At 44.5% G+C, this 25,897-nt stretch overlaps 1 protein-coding gene across 11 annotated transcripts in view; it reads right to left on the bottom strand.

The window, feature by feature from the left end:
• Positions 1 to 14,170, bottom strand: part of MTSS1 (MTSS I-BAR domain containing 1) — a 125,139-nt gene extending 110,969 nt beyond the window's left edge. For 5 of the 11 annotated variants that reach the window (XM_034062503.1, XM_034062647.1, XM_034062693.1 and 2 more), the window contains exon 1: positions 13,502 to 13,736. In XM_034062503.1, the coding sequence (XP_033918394.1) occupies positions 13,502 to 13,573 (72 nt within the window). In that variant the 5' untranslated portion in view covers positions 13,574 to 13,736. The other 6 variants (XM_034062736.1, XM_034062593.1, XM_034062778.1 and 3 more) reach the window with 3 other exon arrangements.
• Between the last annotated feature and the right edge of the window lie 11,727 nt (positions 14,171 to 25,897).

Raw genomic sequence — 25,897 nt, 5'->3', positions numbered from 1 at the left:
AGCTCTTCCAAAAATCTCCCACCACCACATCCCCACTGAAACCAAAACCCCCTTCACTCCCACCTACAGCAAAGTAGGCACAACAGCCACCACTTCACAAGACCTAGTAACTGGGATTTTATCCATCTCCAGCACCTAGGAAGCAAGGAAGCCATTTACAGTGATGGCTGTGGGGACAAACCAAGGAGATGACACTGGAATCAAGCTAGAGCTGTAAGTACTGCACTCTGTGGAGCAGCTCTTTTTCCAAGGCTTCTTCACAGGCCACCTTGAGCACAGCAGCTGCCACTCCATGTCTCACCTCCATGTCTGCAATAATAGCTCCTGCTTTGTCAAAGCAGCCGTCAGGAGAAATACTAACGGTGGTGGAAACCACACACTAAAGAGCCATCAAACTTCATCCCTAACTCAACATCTATTACTTTCTCAATATAAGCACAAAGAAACAGCAGGTGGAGATGGACATCTTTGTCCAAGTAGTGCTTTTGTGACAAAAAGCCACTTTCAAAGAGTAATAACACAATATTTTTAAATCCCATCCTTCCCAGAGCTTCCTCTGCTCCTTCTGCAATTTCCGATTGCAACCAGCTGATAAAGCAAATCAATTTTTCCCTTTTTAAATGTCAGGGCTACTCAGGCCCTGGTGTTATCTGTGAAAGCAGCAAGGCCTCTGCTGCCTCCGCCACAGCTTGGCGAGGAGCTTGTACAGGAATCTGGGTCACAAATCCTCCTTTTAGCTCCTCACGGGTTAGAACAGAAATTGGTTACGGTGAGGGTTTGTTTAAATAGGTTCTTGAAATCATTAATGGTTTAATCCGGGGACTATTTTGTGCCCAATTATTTCTTCACCATTGGATGAAGCAATTCGACGTGTCTGCCATGAAATGGGTGTTTCACCATTCCATACAGCTCTCCTCAGCACCACATCCCCTGGAGCTGCCCCGTGGGGCCCACCTGCCCATCAAGGCACATCACCTGTAAGCCATAACATGCCATCATCCTACCTTATTACTTAATTAATCAGTTAATAGGTGATTAATCACCTGATCCCAGGGCCCAACTCCAGCTAACTTACACTGAACACAGGCAGGGAACCACCCTTCCGCCTCAGGGCTGAGAAACAAGATGGCGCCTCGTGCCTGTCACCAATGCAGCCAATGCACAGTCAGAGACATGAAACACAGTTCCCTCAGCGACAGGCACCACAAGTGTTTGAGCAGCACCAGGTTGAGCTGGCGAGTGCCAGACACCAACACCCAGCCCAGCAGTGTCCTCCATAGCCACAGCTCCTGGGGTCGGGTTGTCCCTGCCTGCCACTGGGGACCATCTTCATGCAAGGGAATCCCATCCAACACCCAGACCCATGGGCATGGGCAGATGCTTTCATTTCTGTCCATTTTCCTCATCATTCAAATCTGTTTTAATTAACAATAATTTTCATCTTCTCACACCAAGTCTGATTTGCTCATGACAGGTGGGGTGGAACTAGATGATCTTAATGTCCTTTCCAACCCTAACTGTTCTGTGATTCCGTGAAACCAGTAAGCAATTTCCTCATCTTTGTCTCAACCCATAAGCTTTCACATCCTATTTTCTCCATCTCCCATTGAGGAGGAGGAAGAGAGAGCAGCTGCCCAAGATCAGCCCATCACACCAGGCAGTATTAGGCAATGATCCCTACCAGGCAGCTTTGGAAGAAGATGAACTTACTTCTCTTTGTTTATCTTGTGAACCAGCACAGTCACCCTACACAAACACAACTCCACAAGAGATTTATTGAAGTTTGGGTTTCCCTTTCAGGCCAGCAATCCTGCAGTAGCAGTTAAGAAGAGACCCAGATGAGAAAGTCCATGATTTCTCAATAAAGGAAGGGTAGACTTGCAGCGAAGAATTGTATTTACTGATTTTTTTTATTGATTACATCTAACAGCAAGAATAGGAACCCAGATTGTTGTATTTATTTAAAATTACAACTTGAGAATCTGCAGCATTGACAGTTTAAAACTCTTCTGTCATTCCTTCTGCTAGGAAGTTATGATTCTTCTTTTTACATTAAGAGAAAAGGCACTTACTTCCTTTAATAATTTATTTCCATGCACCCCAACTCCCACACACAAGACACATCACATCTTCTAAAAGAACACTGTCAAGAGTTTTTAAGTGCTTTCATTTATCAGAAAGGCTTCTCAGCCCTATTATCAGCTCTTGCTGGGACACTGAGTCCAAAGGCAGCAGTTTGTTCCCATCAACAACCCATCTAAACTTCCAGGGCAGAGGGAAGGAGACAGAGCTGCTCTACAGTGAGGCACATTCAGAATCTACTTTTGGCTGTTCTGCCTAAAGAAGCTGGAGAGAAAGGGCTCAGACAGGCAGTGCTCTAGTTTTATCTCACCGGCTATCAAAGCAAGAGCTGAATGCCTTCCAGGAGAGTACTGAACATCAGCCACCTGCAGACTCCAATAAAATGGAATAAAGATTACACAGGCTACAGCAGTTAGGACTTCTTCACCTCAGTGTAGTCCTTCAGCTATGCCAGCTAAAAAGCTGAATCCCAAACTATTACTTACCAAGCTCCATGCCCACACATCCAAATACCAGGTCTATCTTTGAGACAAAAAACGTAATTTTGCTCTTGTACGTGTCCTTCAACCTCTCCAAAGTTAATTACACTGGAAATAAAGTATTTCTTAATATAGTTTTCTCAGATATCAGAATCAGAAGTATTACTATGTCTCGTTTCTGTGGCATTCACTACGCTACCTCCAAGCAGCAAAGTGACTTACTTCATTGTTCTAGACAGTCATAGACGCAGCACACAAAGAATGGCCTGGATAAGCAAGTATGGTTTGCACATAGAGAGAATCACTTTTCCAGGGGAATTTCAACAGGCAAGAAACAGGAAAAAGTGGAGGGAAAGGGACAGGAAAACAATGACACTCTGAAAAAAAATAGCTCCAGCCACAGACGTCTCTACGTATGGAAGATGCAGTGGCTGACAATCAGTTTCCCTTCCCAGCTAACATCTGGCACTGGAAGGTCTTCCTCTTTTCTAAAGAGACCAGTAGTCAACTGGATGCAGCCACAGCCACGGCAAGGGTTACAAAGCACTACCAAACACTGATGTGTTCCTCTGTGCAATCCACACAGTTAGCCAAGTCCATGACTTATGAATAGAGTTGCCTAGTCCTTTAATAAGCCACAAAAGCTCCTGCAACACACAGGTGAGCAGAGAACAGACATCATCTCACCCAAAGTTCATAACTGCACTTCTCCATCCAAAAAATTCTGCTTGTTGGCTTTGCCTCTCTCTAGGTTGAAAAATAAACAATTCAAGACCATGTCTCATGAAGCTGTATCTATTTCCCAAGCCTTTCAACAGACTGAAACAAACTTTGCTGGTAAGAGAGTCTTCACTCTTTCTGAAGACTATAAAGATCTATTCCATGACTTCTTTGGTTTCATTTACCTCATTTTAAATACACAGAACCACAGAATGGCTTGGATTGGAAGGGATCTTTAAAGATCATCTAATCCAACCCTTCTGCCACAGGCAGGGACACCTTCCACTAGATCAGGTTGTTCTAAGCCCTGTCCAAACTGAACACAAATGTTTCCAGAGCATCCATAACTTCATCTCAACCTGTTTCACTACCTCACCACTCTCATTGCATAAAAAAAACTCTTATGTCCAATTGAATCTACCCTCTATTTCTTAAATTCAGAACCAAATCTGAACCAACAATGCCTCAATACTGATTTCAAAAGCATCCTATAGACCGATGCTGTCTATCAGCTGTTTCCTAGTGATATAGGACAAAAAATTATTAGTTTTACTTGCAGCAGAGAAATTTCAGGTTGGAGAACCCATGCAACTATGAGGCCAGTTTACAGTCAATTCTGAAAGGCCAGGAGCTTCCTTTCACTGGAGCTATTTAAGTAAGAGCAACATAGGAAAGCACAATACTACCACAAAGCAAGAAAAAGGATTACCTGACTGCAAAGTCCCTTTGGTCTTTCTAAGCTAGAGGGCTAGAGGTACAGCCATGCACAGGGGAAGTTTGAGTTTAGCTCCAGCAGCAAAAGGTGCTCTCAACTCATGCAGAACATGTGCTGGGCCAGGAATTAAGTCATCAATAGCAAAAGATAGGAACTTCACAGGATTTCACAGCAAGAGCTGTGGAGGAGGAGACGGGTACATACTCAGGGGCTGAGATATTATAATCACACAGTGAAAGTAAAAGCATGTCAAAGATCAGATTAAGATGGCATTTAAGCTGTAGCTAACCTTCAGGAAAGCAAGCAGTGGTAATTAAAATCAAAGCCTTGTAGCCAAACACCTATTTCCATTATTTCTGCAATGACAAGGTTAGGAACAAGTTTCCCTCAGTATAAATAGGCATGCCAAGCTCTGCTTTCACAAAGTGATACATTATCACAACACTGCAAACTATGCAACAAAACACTACTACTGAAGACATCTCAGATGCTATTAAAATAACTGTGAACAAGATAGTTCTTCCATGCATCACAGAACCACTCGTTTAGTATTTCCAAAACTGTTTGGCTTTCACTCTAAACAGAGCATTAGGACATGGAGAAAAACAGATAATAGCATGGTATCTTGAGAAAGTCAAGGCTAAAATCCCATCAGGATTCAGAAAAGGGTAACCAAACCTGTTAGGGGGTGCAGAAATTACCATGAGTTATTCCTACGTTCCCAGACCACCTGAAGAACTCTAAAGAATGCCCAGTACCCTGAGCACTTAGTAAACCTCGCTAACCACTCAAAGGCAGGAAGAACCCAAGTCTGGTACCATTCTGGTGTTAGAGCTCTAGAGTCTCTAATTTCTATTCTAATAAAGCCTGCACTGCACCAGCCCATATTTAAACATCCCCAATGGACAATTACCAGTCGCTCCATGATTGTGACTTCAATTTGTAGTACAGCAAGGACCTGTGAAAACTCATCCCCCTTGGTTGCTGCATGCCATCCAAGCTCACAACCCAACTTCCAGGGCACCCTGCTACATCAATAGGGACCACTTCAAATATGTACTGTCCACAGCCCAGTTTCATAGTTTGTAAGATGAAGAAACTTGGCTCCAAAGCAGCCACTTCATGATTTAAATCCAAGATTGGGTAATTAGCAAACAAAAGTTATACTCTGAGAAAATACATCACACATAAACATACAGTCTCTCACTCTGTAAACATAGGAAGTTATTCACAGGATGAAGGGGGGTGGAGGAAAACAACTAGCCACAGCTTCTAGAGACCTTTTATCCCAATCTACATTAAAAAACCTGGACATTAAGTAGTCTTCCAGTGGAAGCATTAAGTTCCACATTCTCCCCTGCAGGTCTAAACAAGTTTGCAAGCCTGAATAGCAAATTTCTCCTCAGAGACTCATCAATACTGCCTTTCATGCACTCAATCATTAAGTGGCCACCGTGCATACTCTGGAGCTATTTGCTAAACCCACAATATTTCAGCTGGATCAAAATGAAGATAATTAAAACATCAGGAGGCAGTCATTCAAGTTAATGCCTACACAGGACAGCCTCAAGCCAACAGCCCTGGTGCTGCTAATGTCAGCAACACCACTGGGGTCTCATCACTTCTTCCCAAGCAAGGAGAAACCCTCATTTCTGAGTGTTCACTCAATACAACTTGCAGCACACAAGCAGTCAAAACAATCTTGAAGACCCAGTTAGTGGCAGTGCCTGTTGCCAAAGTGCTGATACGCATCTGAGCTGACCACAGAAGAACATCACTGTGCAAAAGGCAGCAGCAGGTACCAACGTTTTTAATGCTTTATGAAGTTTGGCTCTTGCCAGACACTGAAGTGGAACTACACTTGTCACAGCCTACTTTCTCTCCATTGCACTCATGAGAAATAATCTCTTTCAGGCTTCAATTTAAACTCTTGCTTTGCCCATGGACAATTTTGTTAGGAGGCATCTCATCACAAATAAAGCTTTATTAACAAAAAAATATCCCAAATTAGGGCACTACCCTAAGGGCTTCAGAGACACTGCAAAGCACAGATGTCACTTAAGTGGAAAAGAAAATAAAATCTCATGCTTGGGTGAGAAGCATGGTGGCAATTTATGTGGAAGACAAAAATGGGGACAAATCTGAACCTTTCTGTATCACAAACCAAATGTCTCTAGTTACACACTGATCATTGGCACTACACACACTAACACAAGTGCTTTCCTGCAAGTGTTCTCAAAAATATCCAAGGTGATTTGTTAAATGATCATTATACTCCAGCTAGTATCCTAGGATAAAAGTGAACTACACAATGATGACCATAAGAGTGAAAAGCTCATATACAGCCTTACAAAGACACAGCCAAATTTTTCGTGATTTACAGCCTATGGTTAAGATGCTCCAGTCACACTTCTCCACTAAAACCAAGAGGCCCTGTAATTTCAGTTACAAAAAAGGAGTTCAAGACACTTGTATTGAAAGTTGATCAGTCATTTGTAGATGTCATCTCTTCCGCCTGCAAATGCCAGGTTATCACAGGGGAGGAACAGCAATACATCTTAAGCAGTAACAACAAAGTGGTGATGTGTGGATAGACACATGTATTCCACTGGGAGCTTAAAGAACATCCCCTCATTTATTCCATGCTCTAGATGTACTCAATTCCTTCTTGTCCTAGGGGAAAGAAGTCACTGAACCTGCAGCCATAGCTTGCCTTTCTGTAAAATGGGAGCCATTCTTTGCAGCTAAGTCACACACAAAGCACTTTAAGATGAAAGCTGCTATGGTCTTAACCACAAAGCTACCAGACATTTTGTCTCCAGTTCTTCAAAACATCTCAGCATTCAAGCTATCTCACAGCCCAGCAGGAAGAAGTCAATCAACATACTTCAGGTCAGCACAGATGGCAATGAACAGAGCAGTGCTTGCACCTTACAGTATCAAGGTAGACTTAATTATGAAACCAAAAACACTTGAAGAGAAAGAGAGATGTATGCCCGTACCCAGCCTAAAGAAGCTACTCTACCCTAAAGAGCAGCCTCTTTACAGTACTAACTCAAACCTTTTTGTACATGCTCTGGAGCAGACCAAAACCACCCTTTTTAGATGCAGTTCCTATTCTGCTCTCTGCCATACACAGCTTCCTGCTTATCTTCAAGACCACACTGTCTCCAAGTAGACCATGAACCTTAAAAATGTTTTTCAAAAGCTTGAAAACTCACAGGCTGTTGAGCAGAAGATGCTATTTGCAGATTCACAGATTCCATCAACTGCTACTTCTGTGCTTTGAAAAGAAAAAACATGGCAAAAAGGAGAAAATTGGAGGTTTTTAGGTATTCTATACCAAAGATTTTGGTCCAGCTTGTGCACACTCAGAATTTACGAAGGAAGCAGCAAACTCTCCCAAATATCACCCTCTGTTGGGTATTAACCAATGTCCAGCTTGTAATTACACAGACTTGTCTTCCAACATTTGTTCAGTCAATTGTGTTTCATGCAGCACTGCACAACTCCTTCCACACTTACAAGCTCACAATCCCTATTATGCAGTTCCTGGCATCCTGCTGGATCCAAAAGGAGTACTCTAAAAAGACATGAGAAATCCCTACCCTGGGTATGCTGCAGCATAAGCCAGCTTGTACACACAGAGCGAGTGCTCAGTTGTACAAATTGTTAACACTCACGTAAGAGTATCTGGATCAAGAATGCATCCCTAAAAGAATAACTTACTTGTGAGTAAGTATGTTCCCACCTATCCCTGCTGCTTGAACTGCACTATTTACGCAGTGGCTCTCTTCTTCCACCATCACTACCTGCACATCAATCCCTCCCCCTCGGAGATGTTTACAGGAAGACACTGCAGCTGCTTAGAAAAGGCAAGGAATTTCACTCTACACAAAACAACCATTGGGGCAAGCAGGTTGTTGGGAGGGTGCAGGGGTAGGAAATCAGCACAGGCAGCTAAGCTCAAAATGCCTCAATGGTATAGCCTTTAAGGAAATTGACAGAAACGGGAAGAAAAACTGCAGAGAGGGGAAATGAGTTCATTTCACGCTTTTTGGGGAAGGGGAGGAAATGCCTATTTGCTAGGTTTGGAATAGATCAGTTGCCCTAGAGACTGTCACACAGGGGACATACCAGTGCAACACAGTATGCATGGGAAAGTGAGGACAGAGATGCCCTCTCTTCTCCAAGATTGTACCTGTCTGTTGTACATGAAACATTTGTTTTCCCTTACAGTAGTTATCATCCTTTAACAGCTGGATTGAAACTAGACCTTAAAAATCATTGAACTGAACATTCCTAACCTCCACAGAGATCCCAAGCTTCAAATAAAGCACAGCTGCAGAAGAGCTGTCACATTACAGCATGTCAGGGTAAAACTAATTTGCCCAGATTCTCTGATATATGTGGGCTGTCCCTTGGATTAACATGGACGCAGAAGACCTGCAGCTGCACTTGCTGTAGTAACTGTCTCAGCATTTCTATTTGTTCCATCAAATATTTCTTCCATTCAGTTTATATTATTTGTATGAACAGCACAAGGCCATCCCCTCACCAGCAGATCAGGCCTCCTAAACAAATGTCTCTTAATCCTTGATGGAGGTATCCCTCCCCGGCTCCATCTTCAACAAAAAACAAGATTAAAATGCTGCCTCTCACCAGGCACTTCTCCTAACAGAAGATAAGAGGCTGCAATAATATAAATGTTTCTCATGCCCATGTGTTCGTGTCCTTCCTCCTCTGACTAAGAGCTTTGCATGGCCGAAAGCAGAAGTGCATCACCACCTCATCCAAGAGTCACAGCAGCAGCCATGCAGTGAAGGGAAGGGTTCACCTCCTTTATAGCATTAGAGGTTACTTCCAAAAACAAAGGTTGATTTTATTGAGTTTTTGCTGAATAAGGCACACATACTTGAAATAAAAGAATTTACAAAATTTTACTCCTTTGGGAACCTTGTTTTTATTCACCAACAGGACTTTCGTAGATTCCCTCATGTCTCTCACATGTGGGAGATGAGTGAGACCAATCGGTAATCCACACCAGGCCCATAAAAATGTAGTAAGTCCTCCCACTTGGTATAAATGAAGTCACAGAAAACCTGTGTGCATCCAACTGCTCATTACTCATCTTCCCACCACACCCACCCCACGGGTGTCGTGTGCCATACACATACAACAAGCCCCTGCTCTGCCAAAACACGTGCTGGTAGAAGAGGTGTGAGAAATAAAGAGCATGCAAAAAGCAAAAGAACCAGGCTCAAGCAAGTGATGAACTACAAACACTGCCAATTTCAATGTTTTCAGAGGTGTCCTCCTGTTTTCCTTTTTCCTTCAAGACAGCAGAGAACAGTGTGATTAAAAGGAATGTAAAAATCAAGACTCAGAAGGAAAACCAGCATTAAAAAGGATCTGCTCTGCGTGAGAAGACAAGATCTTTTGAAACCCATCCACAACAGGCCCTCCCCAAAATTATCTGCACCAATTTGCTTTGCACTACAAGAAACATTGAAATTAGCAGCACATTGCAGCATCTCATTTCCCAATTGCCAGAAATGAGTTACAAACCATTCAGATCAAATACTCCCTTCCCACAGGGAGCTACAGAACGAACGCCACGTTCAAAGAGAGCCGCACGATGTTTGCATGCAGCACACAAAACTGCTCCTCCATGGGGACATGCACATTTTATTTTGCTTTTTGTGAACTTTGATTGCTTTGAAAAAGATCTTTCATACGAGTATAACAAACTGTAAGTGCCACATGCTCCGTGATGTGCCATAGGAAACACCAGGGCTGTGACAATGAATCTAAACTTAGGATGGGATGGGCAGACTTTTTCCCACCTTTATAATTCTTTAATCTGATGCTGAAATCTCAAAGCACAGAAGCCCAACTATAGAACACAAGGGCAAAGTACAATTCTCATTGTAGGCTTTCCATAAACAACCCTGTCACCATATACACCACCCATTGCTCAACAAATGTGACCCTTGTTTTGCATGAAAGACATGGACTTCCCTTGTCAGGCAACTGAAGTTCCAGATGCACATTAAGTGTGGTATAAATGGGATGGCTATTAACCATTCACATATTTAACTCAATAACACAGACTCACAGAATCATAGAATCTTAGAATCATAAAATGGATAAGGTTGGAAAGGATCTTAAGATCACCTAGTTCCAACCCCCCTCACACTAGTCCAGGTCGCCCAAAACAGTGCCCAGCCTGGCCTTGAACACTGCCAGGGATGGAGCATTCACAACTTCCCTCGGCAACCCATGCCAGTGCCTCACCACCCTCGCAGCGAAGAATTTCTTCCTTATATCTAACCCAAACTTCTGCCGTTTAAGTCTTAACCCATTACCCCTTGTCCTACTGCTACAGTGCCTGATGAAGAGTCCCTCCCTGGCATCCTTGTAGGTCCCCTTCAGATACAAGAAGGCTGCTATGAGGTCTCTATGCAGCCTTCTCCAGGCTGAACAGGCCCAACTTTCTTTATATAGGAGGTGCTTGAGCCCCTTTATCTTTGTGGCCTCCTCTGGACTTGCTCCACCAGCTCCATGATCTTCTTATATTGAGAATACCAGAACTGCACACAGTACATCATTTCTCCAAATCACTTAGGGCTTTACAGCAAATTATTTTGGAGCTTGTTTTGTTGAGTATTAACCACAAAGCTATTTTTGGTGGAGGATGAAGAGAAACGTGGGGTTTCTGGAGAAAATACTGAAGGCAGTTCAAGAGACCTCAGACAGCGAGAGATAATCTTGCCATCAAAAAATGTGATGCGTTAGTCACACTGTCATATATTGCCCTCATTAAGTTTCAAAGTTAACACAGTCCGAAGACAAATGGAAACAATCACATTGCTCAGGATTATAATTCAAGTTTCTGTAGCCTTGTAAAGATGAAGGAGAGCTCAAAATTAACACCTGAGCTAGTTCTGTGTTATTGTGAACAAAGAGAAAAATCAGTCCACACTGACTGGATCTTCACCACCTCGGCTGCAGCACCCATCTGCTTCCACTGGCAAGACTTCAGAGTCATTTTAATACTCTGCTGATTAACCCTGCCATCTTTACAGCCAGGTTTAAGGCGGAGAAATCTGTATGATAAAAAGAACCTGCAAATTATTTAGTTAAGGAAAAAAAAAGGCAGATGCTGCAGCAAATCCCTCAGCACTGCAGGGCATGTGGGGACTTGATCACAGCGGTGATGAGAAATAGGCACAGATAGTGTACTTGGTATGTGTGGGCAGACCCCTACGCAACATCTCCAAGAGCCTGCCAGGAGCCTGCCCACGCAGACCCAGCTACGTGAAACAGCACTTCAAATGCTAATTTTCACTTTACTACTAAAGGTATCATTAGTGGAAAGGTTCTAGTTAGCTATCAAAAATAGCTACTCTTTCTTAGAAGTTGTCACGATCCTTTGTGCAGCAGTCACAAAGGATCCTAGAGCACCTCAGTGGCAGCATGGCCTCAGCTGCATCAAACTGAGCTACAGGTAAGAATTATTTCTTCTGCTCATGCTAAACAGCAAGCAGATTTTTGTATACCTTAACAACTACCACGCTGCTAAATATCTGCTGTGATTGCTTACAAACCTGCCCCCTCAGTAACTGCCAATCCACAGAACAGGTTCCACTACTATGGAGCATTAAGAGAAAAAAATATTCACACCTGTGTCCATCTCCATAAGCTCACATCAACCTGTTTCTGATGAGCAGCGCTCCCATGCAAGTAACCATGTGGAAAGGAAATAAATAAATAAATCCACACAGCAAAGGCCTTCTTGCTTAAAAACAAGATAAACCAAACACATCACTTATGGAAAGAAGCAGAGAATAAACATACTCAGCGTCCCTCTGTGCCAAAGCCCAAAACCACACTTCATCTGGAAAAGAACATCTCCTGCGTGCTCCTTGCACAGCCCACTAAAATGATTCCAGGATTTGTGATCGTTTCCTGCATTTTCAGGGGGTGGATTGTTGTTTTATTTTAAAACGCCGTCATTCTCAAAAATACAAGGGACTAAGAGCCCAAGGAACACCACTGCCAGGACTGCAGCATTGTCTTGACAGATACACACACACACTCCCCCTCCTCTCCGCAATCTGCCTGCTCTTGACAAGCCACGCTTTTAATTAAATGTCTCCTAAGATGTGCTGAGAGGGAAGTGCATATGAACACTTGCCAAAAATTAACTTCCAGTGCAAACAGCTTCTCTACCCCCCCAAAAAAGATGCACTAGCAGCCATTCACCTCTGCCAGGCTTCCTCCTAGAGCAGATCCAGTCCTCCTCCACCACTACTTGGCAGCAATTTCTCCTGCAGCCCTCCCTGCTCCTCAGCCCTAGACCCTTTAAAACACTCACAGAAATCCCGTGCCCCTGGCTGGGAGAAGCACAACGCACACGGTCACTGCCTTTACATTACACGGTCCCCCCGTTATTACACACATCCCCCAACATCTGCCAACAACTGCATCCTTCCCAGCCGGCCCTGGGAGGAAGACAAGCTGCCCTTGTCCAGGGAACACTGCAGTATTCTGCAGTACAGCCACGCCAGAGGCAGGGCGCCCTGAGCCCTTGGGCTCGGGGGAGGCATGACTGGCACAACACAGCAAGGCTTTTGCGCTATTCGTTTCCACGAGCGAAGGGCGGGAGGCACCCACTCACCCAAGGAAAACCCTGCACAAGTGCCCTTGGCTGCCAAGGGGAGCCGGGAAGCACCGCTCCCAGAGGGACCCTGTGGCAGAAAGGGTCAGTGCTGCACAAGATTTCTGGTGCCTGGTAGAGAGAAGAGACCTGGCAACTTGAGACCTTTGCATTCGTGTACAGAATGAAGCAAATGCCACCCCCATGAGCATACACAGCATGAAAATAATACCACATAACCGACTGAGCAGCAATTTTAATCCAGGCACGCATCAACTTTTGAGCATCTCCAGGCTGAGATTTATGTTCTCTCCACCGTGCCCATCAGCACAGACATCCATCTCTTCATTGCCCCTTCCAGCCCCACCCCACGGCTGACATGTACCATGCCCATCTCCTCCACACCACGCTTCCACCGCGCTGCATTGATCCTGCTAGCAGTCCCACAGCCCAAAATAAAACACCAAAAGGGATTCAATAAAAGGAGTCAGGTTCGGAAAACGCTGACCCTGGCGCAAGAGAACAGCTTGCACGTTTGATCAGGGGAGAGAGAATACGGGGAAGGAGGGAGACGTGGTGTCCTGCAAGCAACTCGAAAGCCCCAAACCATGGGGTTGAGGTATTTACCAGGTGTCCCTTTATCCGGGGTGCCTCCACCGGCAAGGGACACGCACCCAGCTTTGGGGCAGAGTCGCGGGCAGAAGCAGCCCAGGGCCGGGTGGGGGGGTCACGCTGCCACCGCTGCCCCCCGATGCTCCTGCATCGCATGGGGCAAAGTTTCATCGGGTCGGGAGAGGTTTCCTCTCAGCTGTCCCCCGCCTTCCCCAGAGCCTTGTCTCTTACCTTCATGTCGCTTATGATGGTCTGGAAGAGCCCTCCGAGCGCACTACATTCCTTCTCTATCACAGCCTCCATTTTCCTCGCTCGAGCACACTGGAGGAGGCACAAACTGCTGCAATTTCACTACCGAGCTGAAGAAAAATGAGACACCCCGGTCTCCACCTCACGTAAAAATAAAACTGAAAAGAAGGGAGGGGGCAAACAAGCCGAGGGAGGCAACAAGGGGGAAAAAAACACCCAACGCACCTGAACCCCTGCCTGCTACACCTCTGAAAACTGAGCGAATGGGGGGAAAACCAAACCCCCGTGCTGCCGGCGGCGGTCCCTACACACACCTCCCCGCCCGGGCACTGGGAGCCGAGCGGCCACTGTCCCCCCTCGCACGGGCAGCCGCGAAACCCATCTCTGCCTGGAACAGCCTGAGCCCCGGCGGCGGCCGCGGCTCCTCACGCCTCCGGCACGGCAACGCGCTCAGCGCAGCGGCAGCCCGCAGCCCGCCAGCTCCGCGGGGGATGCGCACGCACACCCGGGAAGCTACAGAGGAAAACCCGTATCCCTGTATACACGGATGGGTCTCTATAAAAAAGGAGGTGCGACCGCGGGTGCAGCCGGTGCCCGGGACGCAGCACAGCGGCTCCTGCCCGCCCCAACCGACCCGACTGCCGCTGCCTCCACAGGAAAGCCCCGGCCAGCCCGCCAGGGCACCGCCCGCCCCGCCCCGCGCGTCACCAACGAGGCTGCTGATTGGCCCCGAGCGGCCGGCGCGCTCGCTGCCCCCCCCCCCCCCCCCCCCCCCCCCCCCCCACCGCACCTCCGTCACCCCGGTGTCTGTCAGGGGGGTCCCGTCCCTCAGAGCACCCGGCCGAGGAAATGGGAGTTTTACTGGTGACGTTCATCGAAATTGCCCCAAATTCGGGTCTTCATGGGGAAAACCTGCTGCCTCAGCCCACCGGGTGGGAGCGGCTGCGCTGGAAGCACCCGGCGGAGTTAGGAGCAACGGAAGGTACAACCCAGCGTAAGTGCAGTGACAGCAGCTTCAGTTGTAGATACTGTGGGGCTGTTCATTCATCCTGTCCCATGAATGCAAGGCGGTGTGTAAGGGTGTTAGAGTAAGTCACAAAAACACGGGTTTTTTTTAAGGCAATCCAATTTTCACATGCACTGTGCCAAATTTTGCAGAACACCATAGTCATACTTACATATTTATACATGCACCTCGGCTACAGCTCACCCACTGCAAGCGCCTATGTACACAGAATCACCGTTTGGGTCGGAGGGACCTTAAAGCTCATCCAGTTCCAACCCCCTGCCACGGGCAGGGACACCTTCCACTAGAGCAGATTGCTCCAAGCCCCTGTGTCCAACCTGGCCTTGAACACTGCCAGGGATGGGGCAGCCACAGCTTTATTGGGCATCCTGTGCCAGGGCTTCAGCACCCTCACAGGGAAGAGCTTCTGCCTCATATCTAATCTAAATCTTTTTCCAGCTTAAAGCCATGCATGTGACAGATTGCATTATCCATGTTGATGTAGCACTGAAGGGAGAGGCTGGGCAGGTGCCCTGCCTGCAGCAGGGCCACGGCAGCACCGGCTGCTGCAGTGATTTCCCCTCTGCTTTTCCCCACTTGACTGCAGGGAGAAAACACCTCAGACAGGTGTGACCAAGCAGTTCATTCTGCGGCTCTGTAAGACCCTCACTCCCACCGACAAGCCCAATGCATGACCCCAGCAGCCTGTGGTAACAATACCTTCTCATCCCGTGCAGAGCTTAGGTGCTGTCACACAGCCAGTGTGACAGTGTTCCCCTGGGACAGAGTTGCATCCAGCAGTTCAGAAGGGAATGTTGGTGGCCTACTTTGCTTTCTTCAGCCGCATCTTTCTGGGATGATCCTTGGTTCAGCACAAGCAGTATTTTGGCTAACCTCTATGGGGAATGAGAATTCCCGTTGCGAAAGGCTGAAGAGGCCATGAGGCACATGGGACAGGAGGGAGAAAAATCTCCTGCTATAAAGAAAAAGCTGTTGATTAAGGACTGCATTAACCCTTTAGTTGATAAATCAGGGCTGTAACAAGCAGCAAGTCTTCGTACAGTGACAAAACATCATGCAGGTATACAGCAGGAAAATGAAGTAAGCATTTCAAGCCCCAATAAATTATAACAAGCGAATTAGGCATACAATGTAAGCAAATGGGTTTTTACCTTGCAAATTCAAAAGGAGAAGCTGTGCACACCACTGGTTATGATGCTAAACTACCATAACTTGAGTGCACCAGGACACAGCCTAGAGAGACCTTAACAATACTGCTTAGGTGAAGCATTTTTCCCTCAGAAGGTGCTAGGTCATGAAAAATGAAGACATGATGATTTCAATAAACTTTATATTCACAGTGCAGAAAATGAAAATACAAACAGAAACCTGTTTGTTCTTTCCAGTATTTGTCATTTCACCATCTCTTTTGCTAAATTCTCATTGTACATATCACTTGGAATAATGATTGTGTTAATTTTATATTTGAGAATTTTTGTTTGTAGCATAACACAGCTAAAAATAAAGCAAGGGCACATAACCTAAAGGCATCAAAATAGAGTCTTGACAACCAAATGTTTTTTCCCTTGGGCATTGAAGGAAATTTCATACTTTTAATTTTATTCTGCCTTTCAGTGACTTTTAATGACAGAATTTTCAATTCAGCTTCAACCAGCTGTAGAGTGAGAGAGTGAACATTCTTCTTTAAAGACCTGAGTCCAAATGGTTGTTTAAAGTGCGAGTAAAAAGTAGTTTGGTGATGTTGCGGTAACGTCGGGTTACCATCTGTCACATTATTTCTGGGATCTGCTTGATTGATTCCTAGCAAATCACTTCCTGCAAGCATTATTTGCTAAACTTTCTGATGGGCAAAGGCTATTTCTGTGTTCCTGAGGCATCGTTACTGGGGAACATTTCATTACCAAGTGATGACATTCTGTAAAATATCCCGGTGCATGGGCAAATGCCAGCACCACTTCTCAACAGTGGGTTGCCTGAGTGTGTCCTACTTGGCAACCTCCAACAAATGCCAACCTTAGAATTTGCCAAGGGCACAATAGTAGCCCATCTTCTGACATGAAAACATGTTGGATGCTCTGGTGACAAAAACCCATTCCACTGAAACCATGTGAAGGCTGCTGGCTGAGAAGGAATTTCTCCAGAGAGAAGGGGGCAGGTTGAGCAATGACTTGGTCATTTTGCCTGGTCTGGATTGTTCCTGCTGCTCCTCCCACCCTGAGCAGCAAGGTACAGAGTGCAAGGTACAGAGAACAAGGTACAGAGTGAACCAGGCACAAATCCATGAGGATCAAGTGTCCACCCTGTGTTCCCAGATCTGCCAGTGGAGCAGAATGTATCTATTCACATTCCCATGTCTTGCTTTCCTCTTCTGTAAAATAAAAATCCCAGTTTTTAAAAGCATTCTGAGTGTTTTTTCACCAACCACAAGTGTGAAATGTCATTGCAATAAGAAAAAATGTATACTTTGTTAACGTGCTGTAAAACATTTAACTGTGGTGCTTATTTAAGTCCTGATCTTACGCAGATTTAAACCCACTTATGAATGCGAGTAGCCCTGTGGAAGACTAGATTACACATGCACTCAAGTGTTATCAGATTGAAGTCATAGAACAACAATCACAAAAGGTACTTAATCACCTTTAAATTACAGTGTTCCTAATTTAGCTAATGTTATTCCCCAAGGAAAAATTGCCTCATCTAGCATACAATCAAGAGGGAATCAAGGGCTCTTCCTTCAAGTGGTTGACAGTTCAAAAAGAGATATGATTTTTAAAAAGAAGTTGCTAAAGGCTGAACTATTTAATTGAATTATCTCTTTAAGAAATTGATGCAAATTAATATTATAATACTGCATTACATTACCACAGAATCTTTCATCCTTAAACCTTCTTAAAATGTATTAATAAACTTGAAAAACAAATGTATAGCTGGTGGAGGGGGTTTGTTATGAAACCAGTATTCTGTCCCTGTTTGAGGCTTTCTAGTAATGATTTCTATTTTGAAGGATGACAGTGTTTTCCTCTTCATAGATTGAGAGAAAAGGAGCCCAGGAGCTTCCAAGAGGAGGAGTCCCTGACGTGATTTCCTGCAGTCCTCAAGGTGCTTGCCAGGTACAATCCTGCTCTGTCCATAGAAAAAGATGAGCTCATTTTACAATGCCTGATTGGATGGAGAGGTAAGATAGCAGGCAACACAGCCAGAAAGATGATGAAAGGAACTGATGAAATATGGAGCAAACCCACCAGAACCCATGTGAGCCAGCTGTCCCAACAGCATGACAAATATTAAATAGTCACCCCTCCTTATCACTGGTGAAAACTTTGTCTTACATCTAAAGAGGATTAATTATTCAGCGGTTATACATGGAGATGGGGATCTGGTGAGGAAGAATTCACATTTTTTTCACTAGTCTCTGGTTTCAAACCATAAGAAATAACAATGTTGTGGTTCTCCATCTATATTCAGGTTATTTTTATGCCCCCAATTGTTTTTAAATTACTAAGCAGGACTGCTGTAGTGGGGGTTCCTCTGCAATCACTTCTGCTTGCTGCTTGCTGGCAAAATAACAGCTGCTATTGCTTTACCAGGATTGATTTCTATAGAACAGCTCCATCTAAAGCCTACCTACAGGCAACAACTCTGCAGCAAAATATCAATGTGGTCTCATTTTCAGCTGTAAGCTTTGCTCATAAGAAAAAACAATACATTTTCAGCAAAGTCCAACATGGGATGGCATTCATTCGGAGCACATAGAGGACAAGATGCTTACTTTTAGTGGGCTAAATTAGTTTTCTACTTCCCCCCTTCACTAACAAGTAGGAAAAAAAGGCTTTCCACAAGCTATCTCTGTGTACAAGGCACAAAGCTGAAAATCAGAGTTTGCATATTGTACCAAGGGCTTTACAGATAGGCTGTGATTTTCAGTGGTGGGAATGTGAAATGCTGTTGCTCACATTTGCCATCTCAGGTCGATAGATTCAGTAAAGGTCTATCACCTCCTCCCAAGTAATGCTCTTAAAACTCTGGCATGATGAACCCCAGTAAGGTTCCCATGGCTGAGGTTATGTGGGCACTTTCATCCTGTGCAAGTACCCAGTAGCACCAACAGTGCATTTCCACACTCACTGCTCAGCCGTGGACTCCTTCCTACACTGTCCCATGTCAGCAGCACCAGAGCTCAGACAACCATATGTATGATGGCTCCCAAGGGGACCTGATTTGGCTGAAAACTAATCCTGCAAAGAAAGACAATTTTAGCCCAGAGGAGGATCCTGCCTTTTTGTGTTTCGTGAAGAAGGGGCAGCCTGCATAACCATTCCCATGCTTATTCCCTAGAAGATTCCTTCTTGTTTCTCACCTGCAGCCAATCCGTGTTTAAATATCCAGAACTGTCAATCTGAGCCCTCTTGAAAACTGGCTTCATTACCTTATATCAGGTTTTGATGTGAACACATTCACTTCATAAAGACAGGTCTCATTTTTGCATTTTAAAGCTGTTTAGCTGATGCATTCTAAAGTCATGCCCTAAGCTGATTTGAATAAAATTTCCTGAATGCACCTATCTAGACAAGCAGTAAGTGAACAAAAAAATAATCAGGTTATACTTGCAGTTACATACATGCTTAAACACTGACAAAATAAAGCCTATGATGATAGGTGTCACTTTTGCAAATATCTCATGTTCTCTTCTTTAAAGCAACATCGACATTCACTTAATTGCACATCAGAGAATCAGCAAGGTTGGGAAAGACGTTTCAGATCATTGAGTCCAACTGTTCCCCAGCACTGCCAAGACCACCATGTCACTAAGGGCCTCATCTACATGGATTTTGAACACTTCCAGGGACAGTGATTCCACCACAACTTTTTTTCCTTCTTATTTGTAGGTATTAGAGTTGCCTGTTGTGCTTTATCTCCAGCACATACATTTGTCCAAACTGTTGTTGGCTATTTCCCCTTTAGGTGTGATATAAAATGAAATAAATGAGTTTTTCTGTACTTCCCATCAAGTAATAATTTTTAGTAGGTCACTGTTCCTGAAATCTGAGATCCGTATTTATTGGTACGCACAGAACTCCGTGTGTTGAACCACCTCAGGACAGAGTCATGTGAAATATAATGCAACACTTTCTCCTATAAAGGAAAACATTATTTTTTGCCAGTCCATAAATCCAGCCTTTAAAACAAGCATTGCATTCACAAAGAAATGGTTTAGTAAAAAAATAAAGCACGTTTCAATGGGCAGACTTCCAGCTCTGTGTAAGTAGGGAATACTCAAGCTTTCTCTTTTTCCTATCTCTTTAGTTATGTTTTTGAAATACTAGTGAAAACAACTTGAATGCTAATCCTCTTCTCCAGACCTAGACACCTGGGATGTCAGTGAGCAGAAATTGTTAGGTAGAGATGTCTACCATGAGTCCAACCTGCAGACTCCAGAAAGCACTTTGGGGAGATCAGATCATGCTGAGAGCCTGCTAGTGTACAGTTTCTTCTAAAAAAGAAGTAACAGAAGAATTAGAAATTAGAGGAGCCCTTCCGATGAAGCAAAGAAAATGGACAAAAAGAAAAATCTAGTCTACTGGTCCAAATAATACAGGCAGACTAGCACGTACTGGAATTTGGGACTAAACCCAAAGAGAGCTGACATGAGGACACACTGCAGGGAGGGACAAGCACAGCGATGAATGGTGCCATTGTGAGACTATTTTAATTAATTTTTGTAATGAAGCCAAAGCTCTAATTTACCACATCCCAAAAGTAAATAGGAAAGGGTATGACCTTAATTTCAGAGGTGGGGAAGGAAAACCTAATTGTTAAGTAGTCAGCTGTCACTCATTATTGCAATTGGATAGATACACTTGGTGTGTTACTATGAATAGGCCAGATTCAAAAGTCTAAATAGTGGGTAATGACAGTTTTGTTCTCTCTCTTCTTCATATTCTTTCAAAGTCTTTGATTAGTAACATTTTCTACCAGTTTTACCACGTGGATTGCAATACTCCTGACTCCACCAGACTCTGAGTAAGCCCGTCTGGGCCACAGAATAGCTTTCTTTTTTTGTCTTAGCAGGCAGATGTGTGCAACATTGGCAGGATGTAAAACATACAGACACTACAGGAGGTCCCCCTTGCCTTCTTACTTTCTGCTAGCCCCAAATGAGTATATTCCTATACAGGAGCTAGTGGTGGAAGACAGTTTTTCAATGTAGAATATCTGCAATCTGAAGAAGTACAAAAGTTGTATCTGTTTCTAACCACGGTCACTAAATAAATACAATTTGATGTGCATTATATGCTCTTGAAAACATGCCTTTGTTTGCATCACTCAGAGTGCTCACAGCCATCCCTGCACTTAACTTACAGGGTCATTTCTATAGAGCAAGGGAGGGATGCATGCACAGATCTGAGATTGGTGTGAATTCCTTATGTCTTATCAAATGCTGTACCCACATAATTATGTGCCCATATAAAAAAAAGTACAATACTGTGCACTTGCTAAATTAAGTGTTTTCTACTCCAGATACTTCTGTTCTTTGCCCTATAATACCAGTTTGAAGAGGAAGTTATCCAGCATCAGAACATGAAGGATTTAGGCAGAAATGTTCATAATAAAAAATGCTGTTCTAGCAAGTTCTTCTATGGCATAAACAAAGGAGTCATCTGCGTTAGGCTGACTAGTTCAGACAAAGCGTACTGGTATTAGGGTGAATATTATTAGATTAACACTTATAATGTGGGAGCTATCATCCCAAATACAAATAACAGATAGTTTCTGCCCTAAAATCCTTGTGTTAACAGCCACCCTCCTTTCTCAGCACATGCAGAAGCAGCTGCCTTCATTCTGTAATGATGACCTGTTCTTTTTTCAATATTCCCACTCAAAATCCTGAGTGAAGGCACTTCTTCTGTAGTATGTCTTTAAATCTTCAGTGGCAGGGCAGGTTAGTTAGCTGATTGGCATCAACATTTACTAGTTTAGGTCCTGAGCTCAAAATTCAGCGTATTCTTCTGCCAGGGATCAAGATCATCAGGAAAATTCACCTGGTGCTTTCAACAGCTGGGAATAAACCTCCTGAATGACTTTCTAAGCTTCCGCCAGTACAGGGAAATGACAGATCGTCGCTTTTCTGTGCTGTCACATCAGGAGTGGACTGTCTTTTATTGCAGGACACGTTTTAACCAAACACAAATTAGCACAAATCCTGATGGCCTGTGGTACCTGACAGGATGATCTAATGGTGTCTTGCGACTTTGAAGGCTACGGCTGCATGAATCAACTGCTAAAGAAGACCCAGGGTTTAGCACAAATACTGAGAGACAGCTGCCAGTCTTACTGATGCTCAGGGATGATATATAGAGAAAGCACTGATCCTTGCATGCTCTTATCCTACTGGGTTGAGGCTCAGCAGCAGAAGGGAGAAAGATCTTGTAACGTATGATCTGTGCATGGCAGTGTGCTGGTCTCCAAAGCTGTGTCTCTCCTGAGGACTCTAAGGTTGTTGGCAGAGGTAATACCTTTCATTAGGCTGAGTGGGATATTTGGCAGACAAGTGTTTGAGTGCACAAACTTTTCATAAGACCTGTGTGAAATGCAGAACACTTCAAAGCCGAGTGAGGACGTTTCAAATATGGAAATAATTCCTGGGTAACATTTGATGCTGCTCTTGTGTAAAAAAGCAAAGCGTCATCTTTTAGAGGAGAGCTTCCACATCAGTTTTCAGATATAAAAATATCCTCCCTGGATATCTGGGTACTGGTTGACATCCACATCTTTTGGCCTTTTACATCCGAATCCCATGGCAATGCTGATATCCCAGCCTTGCTCACCAGCAGGGATGAGCAGGAAGGGCTGATGGGCATTAGGTCCTGCTGACGGAGGCTGCAGTGCAGGGTCCCCTCCTGCTGCTGCTTGAAAGGGGAGCAGATTTTACGCCCTTCAGTTGCAAAAGGAGCGCTTGGCTCTGCTGTAAGCACTGGCCTTCGGCTCTGTAGATCTCACTCATCTGCAAAGAATTGCTGCACACTGACCTAGATACTCTGTCAGCTCTGCTGCAGTGCTGGCTCGGTGACGGGGCTGCCATTCCCTGGTCTCTGCTCTGCCCTATATCCTGCCTTGGAGATAAAAAATACAGAGCGACAAATGAGCGTTAATCAGAATAGCGTTCTCCTCTGATGTTTTTTTTCTGGAAAACAAGAGTTTCCCAGAGAAATCTGTTGCCATAATATTCCCTTCCCTGGCGCCTCATTGTGTTGCTCTGTTTGAGAAATCCTGCCATGTTCCAAGCATACATTGTCCTCAAGAGAACAGAAAACGTGCCACTTCCATTCCCTCCTTTCCTTGCATCTCCACTGTGTGCTCATCAACAGAGTGGAGAGGGCAATTTATTAGATAAAGAGAGGGCCCCAGAGTGAGGGTGGGCCTGGACCTCTGACAGGAGCTGTCTGAGATGTCCACATTGCACTCCACTGGTGTATGATTAACAGGGCACTCATTCAGTTTGAGAAGCACAGCTGATAGTATGAAAGTGTTTTTGTAGCTGCTGATCTGTATTAGATAGGAAATGAAAAAAAGCCAAAACCAAACCCTTAACTGCCTCTAAAATTTCACTAGTCAAATTAGATTGGCAAATCTAATCCTTCCTCTAGAAAAATTAACAGCTGTAAAGGTACATCTGGGATGACCCACAAAGGGGAATGTTCATCTTTGCAATCTTGCTGTAGAGCCCTACAGAGGCAACACCAGCAGAGGATCCCAAAAGGTAAACTTTGTCCTTTGTACTTGCTTCATGTGACGGTGTTAAGCATCAAGAAGAGACGGCATCCTGCAGCATGGTGAAGCATAGCAGTGCACTGTCTTGCCTCCCTCAGTAGCTTAAGGAAAAAAGCTGCCTGGACCTAGAGACTCCTTGGTTGAACCTGCTGCACTATAGACTGCCCTGGATAAACTGCCCTCCTTTCTGCTCTGAATTATGGGGAGCCACAGGCTCTGTTCTCTGCTCCTACACACTGAAGTGAATTATTCAGACTAAAATGCTCCAACTTTGTCTCTTGTATCTTTGTAACAAGGGTACTGCAGCCTCAGAGGGACCAGTCACCCCTGTGCGCTGCGTCAGAGCCATCCCAGTGGGATGCAGGATGTGGTTTTGGCTTGGTGTTGGTGAGACAGGGCAAACAGTTCCACCAGTCATTCAGCCACGTATGACAGGTTTTCTTGCAGATTGTTCAGATAAGTGGGAAAATACTGCAAGGCAAAGCAATAAACGTAGTAATTCACTCAGCAGGATTTGAAGGGCAAGGTGAAGAATGCAGTAGCAAGGGAAAACAATGCGACTTTACTCTGAGATATATGAAAATACTACACTGGCACTTGATAGTTTCTTAGAATTACAAAAAGAATCCTCTATAGACCAGTGTCTTGAGGGAAGTGAGGGATTCCTTGGATTCAGGAGACAGCTTTCTTTAAGAAGGGGAAAGCAAACAGGAGGAGAGGACTGACAGCCCTGCCCTGTGCTCTTTGGCTGATGCTTTCCTTCCTGAGGTAATAAAAATAAGAGTGTTCTCAGAAGTGCTCTTGCTGACAGCGTGACTGTGACAAGGGATGGTCCGGGGAGATGTCAGCCCCATTTTCACCTTTTGCCACTGCTTTTTTCTCCCTCACTAAGCTCTGATTAAAAGCGATCTTTCTTTTACATCCACAGTGTTGCCAGGGCCAGATCCTCAGCCGCACAGTGAAGCCTGAGTGACGGAGCTGGGTGAGAGGAGGGAGTGATGGGGAAGCTGGGTGGCAACAGCGTTGTGTTTTGAGAAGAGCTGCCCAAGGAACAAGTGTGTACAAGACGTTTTCCCACTCCCTGAAGACTTCAGAGCATTTCTGTGGTTAGGGAGAGGGCCTGGACTCCATCAGAACAAGACCAGCAGCCTCGAAAGCCAGTGCCTGGCTGACTTCTGCTGTATTGTCAGGTGACAAAGGACACAACACCCTGAACGTTCGGTGCCTGTGTCACAGGGCTGCATTTCAGCTGAGCAGAACCAGCCTGAGCTGGAGCTTGCCCTGGGACAAACGAGGCAGATCATTTGTTTCCATCTTTCCTACCCAGGGCTCCTGAAGATGAGAACTGACTTGCTTTCCCCACCTCTCAGTGCACACTGCAAAGCCCATCTTCCCCAGACTGCAAAGGCAGAGTGATGTGATCGGATATGGGGGTCTGGAAGCTGTGGGATGTTTTAGGCAGCATAGACAATGTTTGGGATATTTTTTTGAAGGAGAGCCTATTATTAGAAGCTTTTGTATTCAAATAGTTTGAATTACAGCATCCCCCTGAAAAATGTTGGTGGTTTAATTTTGTATAAGAGATACAAAACACACTGCAGAGCACTGCAGTGGCACCAAGGGATTAAAAATAAGGTAATATGAGAAGCTGGTGAGCTGGTTTGTCTGTCACCTGCCAAGAGTTTAACTTCCAGTTGAATTCAGCAATTTTGCTCTTAAAAGTACTGAGCTTTCCAAGTAATAAAGTAAATGCAAAGATGGCAAGCAGTGCATTTAAAACATTTATCAGGGCCAGAGCAATAAATATATTCCATTTCCCCATTTCTATTTATGAATTTACTTAAATGCAGCTAGATGATGTAATTTTACAAAGAACATAATATTATTCCCTCACAGTAATCATGCATTGATTGCCAATGCAATCTGAGTGGTACAGAAAAACATATAGGAAATACGCATCCAGATTTTGTTATTTCTCTCCCACTGTGATCACTCATTGGACTTGCTTTCCTTCTCTGTCCCATCTCTCCATTGCAGGCAAGAAGCTGAGTGTGCCAAGAAGGAATGATGGTTTGCAATGCATCTGTGCCACACATTGTATGAAAGCTGGTCCTCCTGTTCTCACATGGACCGTACACACAGGGCACATTACATGCATGGCTGCTACAGCATAAGCTCTTTGGAGCACTATGTCAGCTTGTCTTCTGATATCCCAGTAAAACACAGCTTTTGGAGCATTAATTTTTCAAGATGTGAGTGGATATTTCTACCATTGCAGCCCATGTAGTGGCTGAGCCTCTTTCTGTCAGGTGGCTGTTTTATTTCTTCAGGATTCAGTGCACTTTCAATTGATGCTAGTGGCAAGTCTCCCACTTATGATGCTGGGCGGAGGAACTGTCTATTGTCGTAACAGCATATTGTATGCGAAATCTGATAATGAGGATTTTGTAAATATGGCAGTGCATTGATTTAGTTGATTTAATGCCTTTTCCATGCCTTGATCTGGAGCAACTTAGTTCTTGGAACTAAATTACATTTTGCAAGCGATCGAACCACAGAAGAAAAGGAGGGATGGTTTGGAT

The sequence above is a fragment of the Melopsittacus undulatus genome, chromosome 1, assembly GCF_012275295.1.
Source record: "Melopsittacus undulatus isolate bMelUnd1 chromosome 1, bMelUnd1.mat.Z, whole genome shotgun sequence".
In the NCBI taxonomy this organism is placed as follows: Eukaryota; Metazoa; Chordata; class Aves; order Psittaciformes; family Psittaculidae; genus Melopsittacus; species Melopsittacus undulatus.
This window is presented reverse-complemented; position numbering and strand designations above follow the sequence as displayed.